This window comes from Solea senegalensis, linkage group LG7, assembly GCF_019176455.1.
Source record: "Solea senegalensis isolate Sse05_10M linkage group LG7, IFAPA_SoseM_1, whole genome shotgun sequence".
In the NCBI taxonomy this organism is placed as follows: domain Eukaryota; kingdom Metazoa; phylum Chordata; class Actinopteri; order Pleuronectiformes; family Soleidae; genus Solea; species Solea senegalensis.
The window spans coordinates 22,746,878-22,759,326 of record NC_058027.1 but is presented as its reverse complement, the minus strand read 5'-3'; the positions used below and the strand labels follow the sequence as shown (position 1 = coordinate 22,759,326).

General features: G+C 38.3%; 1 protein-coding gene across 1 annotated transcript in view; it reads right to left on the bottom strand.

Moving 5' to 3' along the window:
- Positions 1–467: 467 nt before the first annotated feature.
- Positions 468–12,449, bottom strand: part of myom2b (myomesin 2b) — a 30,725-nt gene continuing 18,743 nt past the window's right edge. Inside the window, exons 31-39 of the mRNA XM_044030513.1 lie at positions 12,269–12,374; positions 9,455–9,521; positions 9,009–9,105; positions 8,023–8,059; positions 6,668–6,690; positions 5,915–5,970; positions 5,736–5,825; positions 2,280–2,405; positions 468–942 (exon numbers count right to left, since the gene is read on the bottom strand). Of these exons, the coding sequence (XP_043886448.1) occupies positions 730–942; positions 2,280–2,405; positions 5,736–5,825; positions 5,915–5,970; positions 6,668–6,690; positions 8,023–8,059; positions 9,009–9,105; positions 9,455–9,521; positions 12,269–12,374 (815 nt within the window). The 3' untranslated portion in view covers positions 468–729. The remainder of the gene's footprint in view (positions 943–2,279; positions 2,406–5,735; positions 5,826–5,914; positions 5,971–6,667; positions 6,691–8,022; positions 8,060–9,008; positions 9,106–9,454; positions 9,522–12,268; positions 12,375–12,449) is intronic.

Below are 12,449 nucleotides of genomic sequence, written 5' to 3'. Positions count from 1 at the left end.
TCATGTGGAGGATAAAGCAGTAGATGACGATGAGTGAGTGAGTGAGTGTCCTGTAACTGCGAGGTAGTGTTTTAGTCCAGTCACTAAACCACATGTCTGTGACGAGTCTTATGCCCTCAGTGTTTTAGTGTTTAGTCGAGAGTCCAAGTCAAGTATCTCCATGATCTGAATCAGAGTCATCTCCAAGATGGCCGCCAGTGCTTCGCTTTTGAAGTTGATTTACTGTAAAATCTAAAAGGGGAAGAATTTATTGTGTCTCTGTGATCATTAACACAATAAGCTGTGGAATACATACAGTATATAGTGCTGTATGTCTAATTATTATGGTGTACTACCAAGAATTGCTTAAAGGTTCTTCTCGCCACGACTTGAGTCGGCATCTAAGTCCAAGTCAAGTCCTGAAAATAAAGAAATCGTGTTTGAATCAGACTTGAGTCCAAGTATGACACTTAGCATGATACGCAAAGCCGTGTGTGGAAATTTTGCTTTATTCAAGTTTCTTTTCACTTCATTTCAATTAAAATAAACTCTCTTCTCATTTGCACAGTGATGCAGTTTTACCTTTTTCCTCATTCGTTCCACAGTGGGCTAGCTCAATTTAACTTAATTCTTTTTAACAATTATCCAAATGGATAAGCACCAGTAAAAGCCTCAAAACTCCGTGTGGTCTGCATGTGCTCCGGGTGTGAAATATGTTTCTTCTTCTTTCACGTATCACTGTCATGGTTTCTACTTCCTCCTCGTGGGAGTGGGGCTCTTCATCCCCCTTCCTGGTGCAACCTTGGGAGGGGCAGGGCTAGGAGCGGCGGGGGCGGGGCTAGCAGCAGCAGGCTGAGACTTCGTCTGAGGGATTTCAATGGGAAGCTTGGGAGGGATGATCGTCTTCGGAGTCAGAGTTGGTTTTGCCTCAGGGATTTTCTCTCCATGGCGGTATGTGGTCACCTGTAGAAAGTCAAAGAGAAAAAATGAGACTTGCCGTACAGTCGCATTTTCAGGTGACAGTGAAATAAAATTGAAAAACACTGTTGTTTAAAAGTGATGGTTTGGGATTTTTGAAGTGGGGTTGATGAGGCAACAGCTCTTTGTCAGCACTTTCATCTCAGAATTCTGAGATGAAAGTGAGAATTCTGATATAATCAGGCTGTTTTTCAAAAACATTTGACCCTAATCCTCTTCTGTAGCATTGCTTTAACTTGTTGGACAGTTTTTTCTTACAGGAAACTGGAGATTGTGTTGCAAGAGTTGTTTCACAGGAAGTTTGCAATACTAAAGGAAATCCGAACACAGGCTTTCATACACAGACGTCACAAATGACCACAATTGAACTTATTAATGAATTCACATGTGGAGTAGACCAATAACTCTTCTTTTCTCTTGAGCTAAATTCACTGGGCTTTTTGTTTCAGTCGGGAGTAAGTAGTTTACAAAGTCGTATAATGGCTCTAAGGTTAAGTGCTGGACAGAATTATTAAGATAACAAACACTTAAAGATTATAATATGTAACATTTTTGCATTAAATATCTTAAAACACCCAAACTAATATAGACTAAAACTGTTTAAATCCACAAAGATCTTTATTTCTATTCAAGGCTTGATATTGGATGCCTTTTTAGGATTTACCCGTCTCTGCCAAACCCCGTATGAAACATCATATGAAATACTCGTTACAACTAACTGGTGTGTTTTTTTCTCCAGTTTTTTTCCCCTTCTTTTCATTGTGTGTATTTGTCACGAGTGGATCGTGACTTTGCCATGAGCTACGTGTTCTGCTGCCAAAGCTCTCCCTTTTAAAGAGCAAATAAGATAACAAGATAAAAAAATAACATTTCCCATGACCCCGCACTGCTTGCCAACATCATCAAACCAGGTCTTTTATGTTATTGTTTTGATTGAGAGACACATAGCAGCAGAAATAACAAACTGTACATTTAAGCTGAGGCAGATTTTATGACGTATTATGTAAAGTGGCTGAATTATTTTTTCCTTTTTTTTCCAGTTGGGACTGTGGATTGCTGAGCTCAGTACACAGAACACAGGTGCATGCAACTGACGTCAACCAACCCCACTTTTCCAAACTATTCTTGTAGAGGTAAGGTCAAAGAAAAGTCATAAGGTGACTGAATTAAACATAAGTGTGGTCACACAGATATATATATATCCTCCGTTTGGCCCAGTTAAGACAAGTTTTAGTGCCACAGATGGTCTAAAAAAAATAAAAATAAAATGTCATGGCTCTGAGTAAATCCAGTCATTTGCAGTACACAGGAATGACACTCACCACTATATCCACAGACTCTCCACCAAATTTATTCTGGACACTCATGGTATATCTGCCAGAATCCTCCATAGATACGCCTTTGATCGTCAGACTGGCAAACCTGCCCTGGTCCAGGGAGACCGTGTACTGAAATAGGAAATCAAAGGTTACACAAAAGTGAAAAGGCATCATGGGGACTGTGTGGGATACATAAAACATTTTAAATGCCTGCCACTTAAAATTGTATTTCATAATGGATTTTTTTCTTTTTACTCAGTTTGGGGGGTTTGATTGACAACTCCCCTCAGCAAACACTGAGCACTGCTCACACTGGACACAGAGAATATTGATTTATTTCAGTCTGTTCTGTTCGGCTGAGCCCTTGTAGCTCAATCTATACATTAAAGGAAATTAATGACTATTTAAACAAAACTATCCAGAGTTGTGACTTTATCTTTAAGAGGACTCGTAGTCTGACTTCACTGACTTCACTGGTGTGAAGTGAGTGGCGTTTGTAGTGAGCTAATTACATCCCTGTTAAGAGAAAAAGTCATCTAATGCTGGGAAACTAAAAACCAAATAAATTCAAGCAAAAAATGAAATCTGTGTTTCTTTCTCAAACGGTCTTGTTCGACCAGTTAAAGGTTACTAACACAATAGGTGAGTACATCATTTATTAGAGTTTTTATAGGACAATTTACTTTTGTATTATTTTGGGTTTTGGTTTGCAGACTGCTGTTTTGAACCCTCTGATCTTTTTTCCTTTCTTTTTAAATAAGATTTTTTCAGAGTTTAGGGCTGTGCATGAGAGCTTGTGCACAGCAAATTCAACTACACCTGCACCTACAGAGAAGTACTACTTGACAATCACGGCACAGCCTGCCCTGCTTTATCAGTTATCAGTACAGGTTACAGACATTGGCTTCAGTTTCTGTACCTGTATTCTGTCCAATTTTACAGTCTATGCTTTGATTGGTTTGAATTTTGCCTTTTTGACTTGGAGAGTATTTCCTTTATGTTTGTCTCTGTGTTATCAGTGTAAAATATGATTATTGTTTATCTAACAACAATGATAGTCATAACACAACAAATCCAAGAATGACCAAATATGAAAAGGGTATTAACTTGCTATAAGTCACTTGCATTTGAACCTGATTTGTAGTCATTTCTGTTCTGAGTTTCAGTGCCGGATCTGATTCTTTTATTCTCCTGTTAATATGTTCACTAGTCTCTGTGGTGGTGCAAGCATTAGGGAGAGGTTTGGGAAACACATCACCGAGGATGTCAGCTCTTGTTGTAGACAGATTAGTGTCAGGTGAGGGAATGAATAAAGACGAGGGCAAACTTGAGCATAAATTCCTCCTGGACGGACGTTTCTCAAACTTAAATCTTCAAAGCCGATAGGAGCCTTAGGATGCCGATGCTGTTTGAAAGAGTTTCCACTGACTGGGGACTAACTGTAGACTTATACAGTTTGGCAAGTAGGTCAATGAGGTAGATGTGTTGCGTTTCAGGGCCAGGAGTGTGCTGCTGATAACACTGTTCTCACCTAAGTTACTAAGTAGATCCCCTTCAGGAAGGGATTCTAATGGGTGATGAAGTTAAAAGCAGGTGTTATCACAGCAGCAGTATATACACTGTATGTGAGGCACTGGACTGTGGCTCTATCAGGAATTTGCAGCAGTTCAATCATAGACAGATAAAAGATTTTGTGTATATCATCAAACTAATTGTATTTGCATTTAACACATTTAATGAGAATACACACTAATTGGAAAATGTAGTGCTGCAATATGTCTTAAAGCAACACTGTGTAATCCTCAGTGTAGTGTTACTCTTCTAGAGCTCTGCTGGATGTTGATGTCACACAACCAAGGTAACGCCTTCGACACGCCCCCCTGACAGGAAACAGTGTGGTTCATCCCTTATACAGTAGACGGCACATAAATCAGACAACATGTCAGAAAACTCGTCTCTTCGCTGGCTGTTTTCATCATAAAAGTGAAGATGGTTGATGGATGTTGTGCCCCAGGATGTCCAAACAGTCATCGACAGACCCACAGAGACGGTGGAGGTGAATCACTGCTGTGGAACGTGCTCGGACAGTGTAATATTAATGTTGCTGTGCAAACTTGTATGTCAGTTACACTACAAGTCGTTGTCTACGACTTGTAAGTTACAAGTCATAACTCACTGTGAGCGCATTTCATTGCAGTGATTCACCGCCACTGTCTCTCTGACCCCGATCTGTGCAGATCTGGTAAAATACTTTCCCGTTACCCCCGTCTACGAAAGAGCAAGTTGTCTGACAAATGGCCTGATTTATGTGCCATCTACTGTATATAATTATGAGATGAACCACGTTGTTTCCTGCCTGGGGGCGTGTCAGTCACGTGACGTCTGGAGCTCTCATGCTGCTCTTATGACTAGCATGATATTCAGGCCCGGATTTATTTAGATTTTATGGCTGTAGAATTGTCAAAAAATGTTCAGTGAGTGAGTGAGTGAGTGTTTCTGCACCTTTTTCCAAGACAACTTCCAACTTTTGATATCTGCCAGTTATTCAACCGCTTAGGAATTACGGTACTAAGAAGCTGACATCACAAACGTGTGATGCACTGGTGAATCTTGTCTACGATTGGACGGTCCTTCCACGGAAAAGTATATGTGCCATCTACTGTATATATGGGCACAAAGCTCTATTTCTGTATATTTTTCTAGATGTCACAAACGTTCTAGGAGTTACGGTAATGAGACGTTTGCAATGCCAAATCCTGTCCGTGATGACAGGATGGTAACAGAAAGGTTAAAGCCGCACACTGTTCTAACCCACTCATTAAACATACATAGTGAAAGGAGAGCGGATCAGGGACAAAGTCGAAATGCTCTAGTCTCCCCGTGAGTTAGTGACTCATTAAAAATTATTTTGAAGCTTACAGTACCGGTTTTAAACTCGAGTTGCGTATCTTACATATAGCCCCTTTAAATTAAATTCCGTAATTTCTTTAGTTCCTTAATGTCACCCCTACATTAAAGCCATCATTGTAGTAATGTGTTTAACTGCACAGGTATAAATATGAATCTTCAAATAAAAATGACAGTGGAAAAACCTGATGTAGTCTACTGCATCAGGTTTTTCCACAGGGATTCCACAGTATCTCTGGACAAGCTGATGGTAACATTCTATTGTAAGCCTCCCCCCCATGATTAATTACCTAATTAATCGTGAGGGAAGAAGGATGAACCGGCTTTCTGAAGAGGTTAAACTGCTCAGAGTCAGCAGTAGCGTTTGACAGGTAAAAACCAGTGAGAGGAACGAGGCTTCGGTGAAAAAAATAAAAATAACATGCTGCAGTGTGGCGCAAGAGTCGTGCGTACAATTTAATTATGTGCCTGCTTTGGTAAAACAAAACATGATTAAAAGCAGATTAGTGAGAGTGTGATCCCTGTCACGCCCACTGTGACAGCCGCGTTCACCTTATCATCAGGTTCAACCTCTGCTCCGCCCTTCAGCCATGACACCTGCGGCTTGGGGTCCCCACACACGGTGCAAGTTAAACTCAGGGTCTGTGGCAAGCAAAAAATAAGACTTATTAGGCAAACGTGTACATATTTACACAGACAGACAGAAAACACAGAGAGAGTGAAAACATTACCTTCTTTTCCATAATGGTGACAACATCAGGCAATCCTCCAATAACCTTACCGCGATCTGAAACGATTTTTACGATTAATGATTATTATTATTATTGCTTGTTAATGTATGTTGGTCGCCTGCTGTGCTATTGCGTAAGTTTGACAGACCTGTCACTGATTAAAATAATTCAGTATTATAATCAGTCTTCTATTGTAACAAATGTACAAATGCTTTGTTAGAACACTTAAGTACAAAATTGACGTATCTGTAGTTTATTTGTTTTTCTAGCAAATTTTACTCCACCACATTTGCTCTAAGTTAAGTATCTTGCTCAAGGACACATAGAACCCACAACCTTCCACCATGGCTCAATCTTTACTCATCACCTTTTTAATACGTGTACTTCTGAAATTCAAGTATCAGTAGGAATTTTCTGATGTAAAATGTAGAGTAAGTAAAAAAAGTAGAGTAAATGTCTCATACTTTAAGCCTTCTAAAAAGTGACTTCAACTTCTACCAAAGTCATTTTCGATACTTTTAATCAAGTATCACTTTTAGGTACTTCATACAAGACTGATTATAATGCAATTATACTAATTTTACTAATACATTTATTTTCAATAAGAAACATGTTTTTGTGTATTAATTATGGGGTGGAGTGGCTCAGTGGTTTAGACCCGTACCCCCTGACATGTAATGTAATGTAATGTAATCTAAAACAAACTAACTGTTCTTTACAGTCCTATGATTACACTGATGATGATGCACTTACTCTTCTCAGCGTAAGCTTCAGCCCTGAAACGCAAAGACAAGAAAGGTTTAAAAGTTCGTTTTTTTCTATGTATTTTTTCTTAACAAACTGTACGTCTCACTTTAAAAAAGAAATATCCTGAATGAATGTGAATGTATGCATCAAATCTATAAAGTTAACCTCTGATCCTGAGTTGAACTGTAGGGTTGATAGTTGTGATAATGTGTTGTTTTTTTTCCTCACTGCCTGACAACAAACATAATATCTTTTCCATTGCTGGGTCAATAACTGTGGTCAGATGGTTTGCCACAAGCTATCTATTCTGGGTTTGGAGCCAAACCACATTATACAACAGTTTTCCGAGGGACATTGCAAATCTTTTCATGGGAAAAAATTGATATTGCTTTGTAATAACTGGACGGGAACCGTCGGAGCAGCATGGGAGGAGCAGAGGTCAGACACGCGAGCAGATGGCTGGGAGGACTCTGCTCTCCTCCTGGCATGTTGATCCTCATTCAAAAGTGTGTTGGAGAATGTTTCCTGCTTTAAAGTCTTTCTTTGAATGTTAATTAGAGAAGGGATTTGTTGCAAATCTCTCTCCACGTGTAGGGTTTAATGTTTGGCGTTTCAATTGATTTTAAACATATTTGCAAAATTAGGTTGGTGGGGGTTTCCCTTTGGTCTGCACATGTTTTAAGCATCAATTTGTTTATTGATAAGTAAATTGTAGTTGAAGGTGTTTGCAGTACCAACATGTAGGCTATTTTATACAGGAAAGTGCATAAAAACCTCATGCACTGGCTGAGTGACAGCGTTTCAGCAGCACATGAGAGAAGACAGACGCAGATCGCTGTGCAAACAAGTGAGTAATTTTCATCTGCTAAAGGTTCTGACCTTGTCACTCCCGTTAGACACTCGGTAAACTAAACGCGGCGCACTTTTATGAAGTGCTTAAGCAGACGGGAGGCAGAGGCAATGCTGCCGCACAGAAGCAGAAGCATCAGATTGTTTTTCAGACCATACAGTAAAACAGTAAAATCCAATAGATCATTTAAACTCATCAGTTTATTTTAAAGGTGTTCTTATTTTATTGTCTCAGTGAAACAAAAAAAAAAAGCTCTGGAAGTCGTTGTGACTTCAAATGCCCAACTTTCATTTGAACTATTCAGTGAAAATGTCACATGACTTTATGTTAAACATGGTGCGAGTGATGTGATTTTCAGTGCGTGGACAGAAAGTGTCTCAGCAGTCGTCCAGTACACAAGATACTGAGTGTCACACTTTCAGCATTGAAATAGAAAAAGTAAATATGTGATATGTAGACATGAAATAAGTATAGACAATGTAAAGTAACAAGCTCAGGATTGTGCACTTACTTGAGTCTCTGGAACTCAGCAAAGGCCTTGTCATATACTGTAAAAGATAAAAACAGAATTTCACTGCTACTGTTCACAATATGAATTGTCTTTTTAGAGTAAGAATAGTAAAAATGCACCTATAGTAAAACTGTACTGTGCCCTACAGTATATACAGGTACTGTATTTGTATAAAAACACTATATCTTGGTTTTGCTTGAGAATGAGGACAGAAATGCAACTGGAAATGCAGTGATGCTGATTATGACTTATTTTGTCACTATTGAGAACATGCTCAGTGTTATAAAATAGTGGCCTTTCTTTGGAAATGTTAAATGCTCAAAGTTTTATGTTTGATATACATTTTGATATTTTAATCGATGAATATCCAGGATTAAACCAGTCATTAATTCCATTAGTTCTCACCAGAACATGAACATATAGTGAATACTTAAAACATGTGGAAAAAGTGAGTCATAGAGAAGATTATTTTCTTCAAATGTAATAGCATTTCATTTCAATTTTTCTCAGATTTCAGATACTATTCCCTCTCTGTGTTTTGCTGCCATTTGGATTACCTGCTCCTCTACAGTTAGTTTCAGCTGTGTCCAGTTAACTCACTTCAGTATTAATTACTGTAGTTTGGTATTTAGTCAGTTCATCTGACGTGAACCCAGTAAGCATTCCAACATTTAGTCTGTGTTTTCCTCATGTAAGACGTCTCTAGTCTTTGCCATTTTGATAATGTTGCCACTTTTGTGTATGTGTGGTACCTGCTCTCTTTTTTTATAAATTACTAAACATTATTCATACCATACATCAAAAATATTGATGTGGAGTTATAACTGTACCACTATAGATTGAATACTCTTAAGAGCTCCATAAAAACAAGTGTCTGTGTTGTTTTAACCCCATTTTCTCTCCAGTATTACCATAAAGTGGTGCCACACACACACACATGCAACTAGAACAAATGAGGAGAAACTGGAGCCATAAAAGCTACTGACCATCACCACTGAGGTCCAGGGTGCGTTTATGTGAGTTTTCAGGGTCAGTGATCACGATGGAGTACATCCCTTTGTCCTTGTCCTCTGGCTCGATCACCTGTGAAGTGACAATTAGCTATTCAGTCATGTGACCAGTGTTCAGCTCCTGTTTTACTTTTTTGTTTTGTTTTAAAGACATGAAATAATTCATTTATAAAGCTTCCTTTGATACAAACAGTGGGGGAAATGTACAAGTTTAAAGACTTAGAAACGTATTGTTTTTTATTCCATAATTCCTTGCGCAGCTGCCCCTGGTGCCATGTTCTTCAAAGGCTCTCTGAGGTCTTTTTAAGCAACACTGATTGGCAACAGTGCCACCACCTGAGGTGCTTCTCTGTCATAAAAATCACCCATGTATGAATCATGGAGAATACGTAGAGTGTGCAGCACTGCATAGAAGATAATACCTCCATCGTTGCCATAGCAGGGTTTCCTCCAATCACATGCTTGTCACTGTGGGAGAGTTTAGTCTCACTGAGGAGGAGAGAGGAGAGGAGAGCAGAAGTTAGTCTATTTAAAGATTTACATGTTTGCCTAATGTTACGTCAGGGGAAATCAATGTTTCTCTCTTCATGTACACATGAATATACCAGTTAGAGGTTAAACATCTGTTCACCCTATATATGTTTTTTTTGTTCTTTTAATATTGGAATAACAGAAAGGCCGCAGTGGCCTCCAACGTCACTTTTCACTTTCATTTCTCTTAATCCTTTTTTCACTGTTTCTTTCCGTCCACCCGCTCCCATTTGGTTGCATTTTAATCTTCCTGGGTGTGACAAAGTGCCTGTAAGTGCAGAAGGACCTTGCTTCTTTATAGAGCGTGTTAAGGGTGTGAGTCTTGTCACAAAACAGAGGAATTTTATTGAAATAACCAGGATAATTAAACACTCGCCCAGAGAAGCCATCACAAGTTTTGTTTTGTGTGGTTTATTGTTAATGCCGCTCCCCGACAGTTTTAACTTGCGAGAAAGGCAAAATGATAGTTTGTGGTCAGTATGTTTAAGACTTAGAGGAACATTCTTATTCCTCCTAAGGCGACAGCTATGACTACTAATACAGGGGTTATTGTTTTCGTCTTTTTTTTTGTTGTAGTAGAGGAAATAATCATCTTGGAACACACCAGTTAGGGGGTAGTGAATTAGTATTCTGAGAAAAAGTCATTTTGCAAAGGTCCGAAGCTTCAAAGCTTCTGTTGAGTTTTATAATTACTGACTTTCATATTAAAGAAAATATAGTAACAAGATTGTTTTACACAATATGTTTTGCCAATTTATCCATTGAATTTCTCTTCTGATGTCAGGTAAAGATAAAAAAGGTGTATAAAATCAAATAAAGCACTTAAGTTGCACATGAGTTGAATCTTAAATTAAAGTGCTTAACTTTAGGGAATAAAAATAAAAGTAGGAGCAATTTTAGTAAATGAAATGAATTCAATCAAGTTAAATCTCTGTGGTGTCTGTTTTCAGATCATGCCAAGAGAAGTTAATTTTCTTACTTTCATCTGATAATCAGTTTGTTCTTCCTGCGCTCATCTTTCCCTGGAGCGTACTGTATTTCTCACTCCGTGACATGATTGGCTGAATGCTGTCACGTGATGATTTACAGTGTATGCACTTGTGATGCTGTAAAGTCTGTATAATCAGTGCCAGTTAAAAATGTTAAAATGTGGCATTTATACACAATTTATGGAAATGTGTCCAGATCTGGACCGTGGACTGTCCATGAGTGACCTCTGGGCTGTAGCTCATGACAATGAATTACTCTTGACGTGGCAATGGTCAATAATTTGCAGCTTCCTCGATATCCATGATTTAGAGTTGAAAGTTATCTTGAATAGACATTGAGTTTTTGTCTCATTAATAACTATCTTCATGTGAATTCAAAATATGATAGTGGTGCATTTTGGTCACTAAAAAAAACAAAAACAAAGCCTGCTTAAATGTGATTGATGAAACTAGAAATGGACAATCAAAAGTTTGATTTCCAAACAAGGTTATTATCGTTAATGAAAACAGAAATTGAAAAAACATTTTTTCAAAACCAAAACGATAACTAACTGAAACTGAATTGTGTGTTTCATATTACTAAAACTGTAATGAAAGTGTGCTTAGTTTTTGTCTTTGTAAATTAATTTCATACATAATCTTTTTGTGTTATAATCACCTTTTTGAATCTTGCACCTGGAAAATACTCCATATTACATAAAACTAAGCTTTTACAAAAAATAAAACAAAATACTAGCAAACCCACTCTAAAAACGACCTTGATACCAACAACATGCTAACAGTAAGATAATTCCCTGATGCAATGCTTGCACTTGCATGTTGCATGTTGCATGTTTTCTCTTGAGATAGTAAAGACCCTACTGTATGTAACCAAAATAACATCCTGCTATGATTCTATACTTGAAGCTGCAGGGTGTAACCTTTGGGGATTTTATTTTCTTGTTGTGGCTGACATTACTATTCTTTGTGAATGGAAAAGATATAACTTTATTTGTGTGATGTGTCCTTCATCTGAAAACAGCTTCTGTGAAGCAAAACTATCAGACCTGACTGAGGGAGCGTTTGTGTGTAGCACCGGTGTGGACAGAATCAAGAAGGGTTTATCTCATCATCATCAAACGGCTGAATGACCATTTTTTAGCAACAGAATTCACTGAATTCTGAAACTTCTCATGGGCCCTTTTTCTTTTCAGTCATAGTCCAACTCGTCTGCAGTCGTCTCCCTTTACTAGCACAATGTTGCTGTTGCCTCCATCTGTCTTGACATAAAATAAAATCACTTCCTGTGTGCAGCACGGGAGCTGCAATATTAAACATGAGAGTCATGATGAGGCCAGGTGAATTGGTGCTAATTAAGGTCCCTGAGTGGGTGACATTTGTGACCTTTGACCCACTTTGACCAATACATTATGTGTTTAAATATTTTATTTTGTAAAATCAATTCATGTGAGATTTGTGTCCCCTCGTCCTTTTTGCACGACACAAGTAAGAACCCCAACTTTGTTAAAAAAAAGTAACTAAGTCATTTCTAAACAAGCTACTTTTTTACTTTAACTTGAGTACATTTTTAGACCAGTACTAAATTGAGTATAATATTTCAGTACCCTTTCCACCTCTGTATAGACTCTGTATGTTCACATACAGAATCTAGACTGGCAACACTATTAATAATTAATAGCTGTTGTTTTTATTAGTAATGTAAGATTGGTGTCTTACCCTTTAAGCCAAGTGACGTTCATCTCTGAGGTGTAATACTTCATGTGACACTGTAGCTGAATGCCCGTTGCTGTGCAGCTAATCACCAGCTCTGCTGCACTGGCTCCTGCAGGAGGGGAAGAAGGAGGTGAGAGAAGTTGGTGCAAATCAAAGAAGCAGGCACATGCAGCTACGGAGTAAG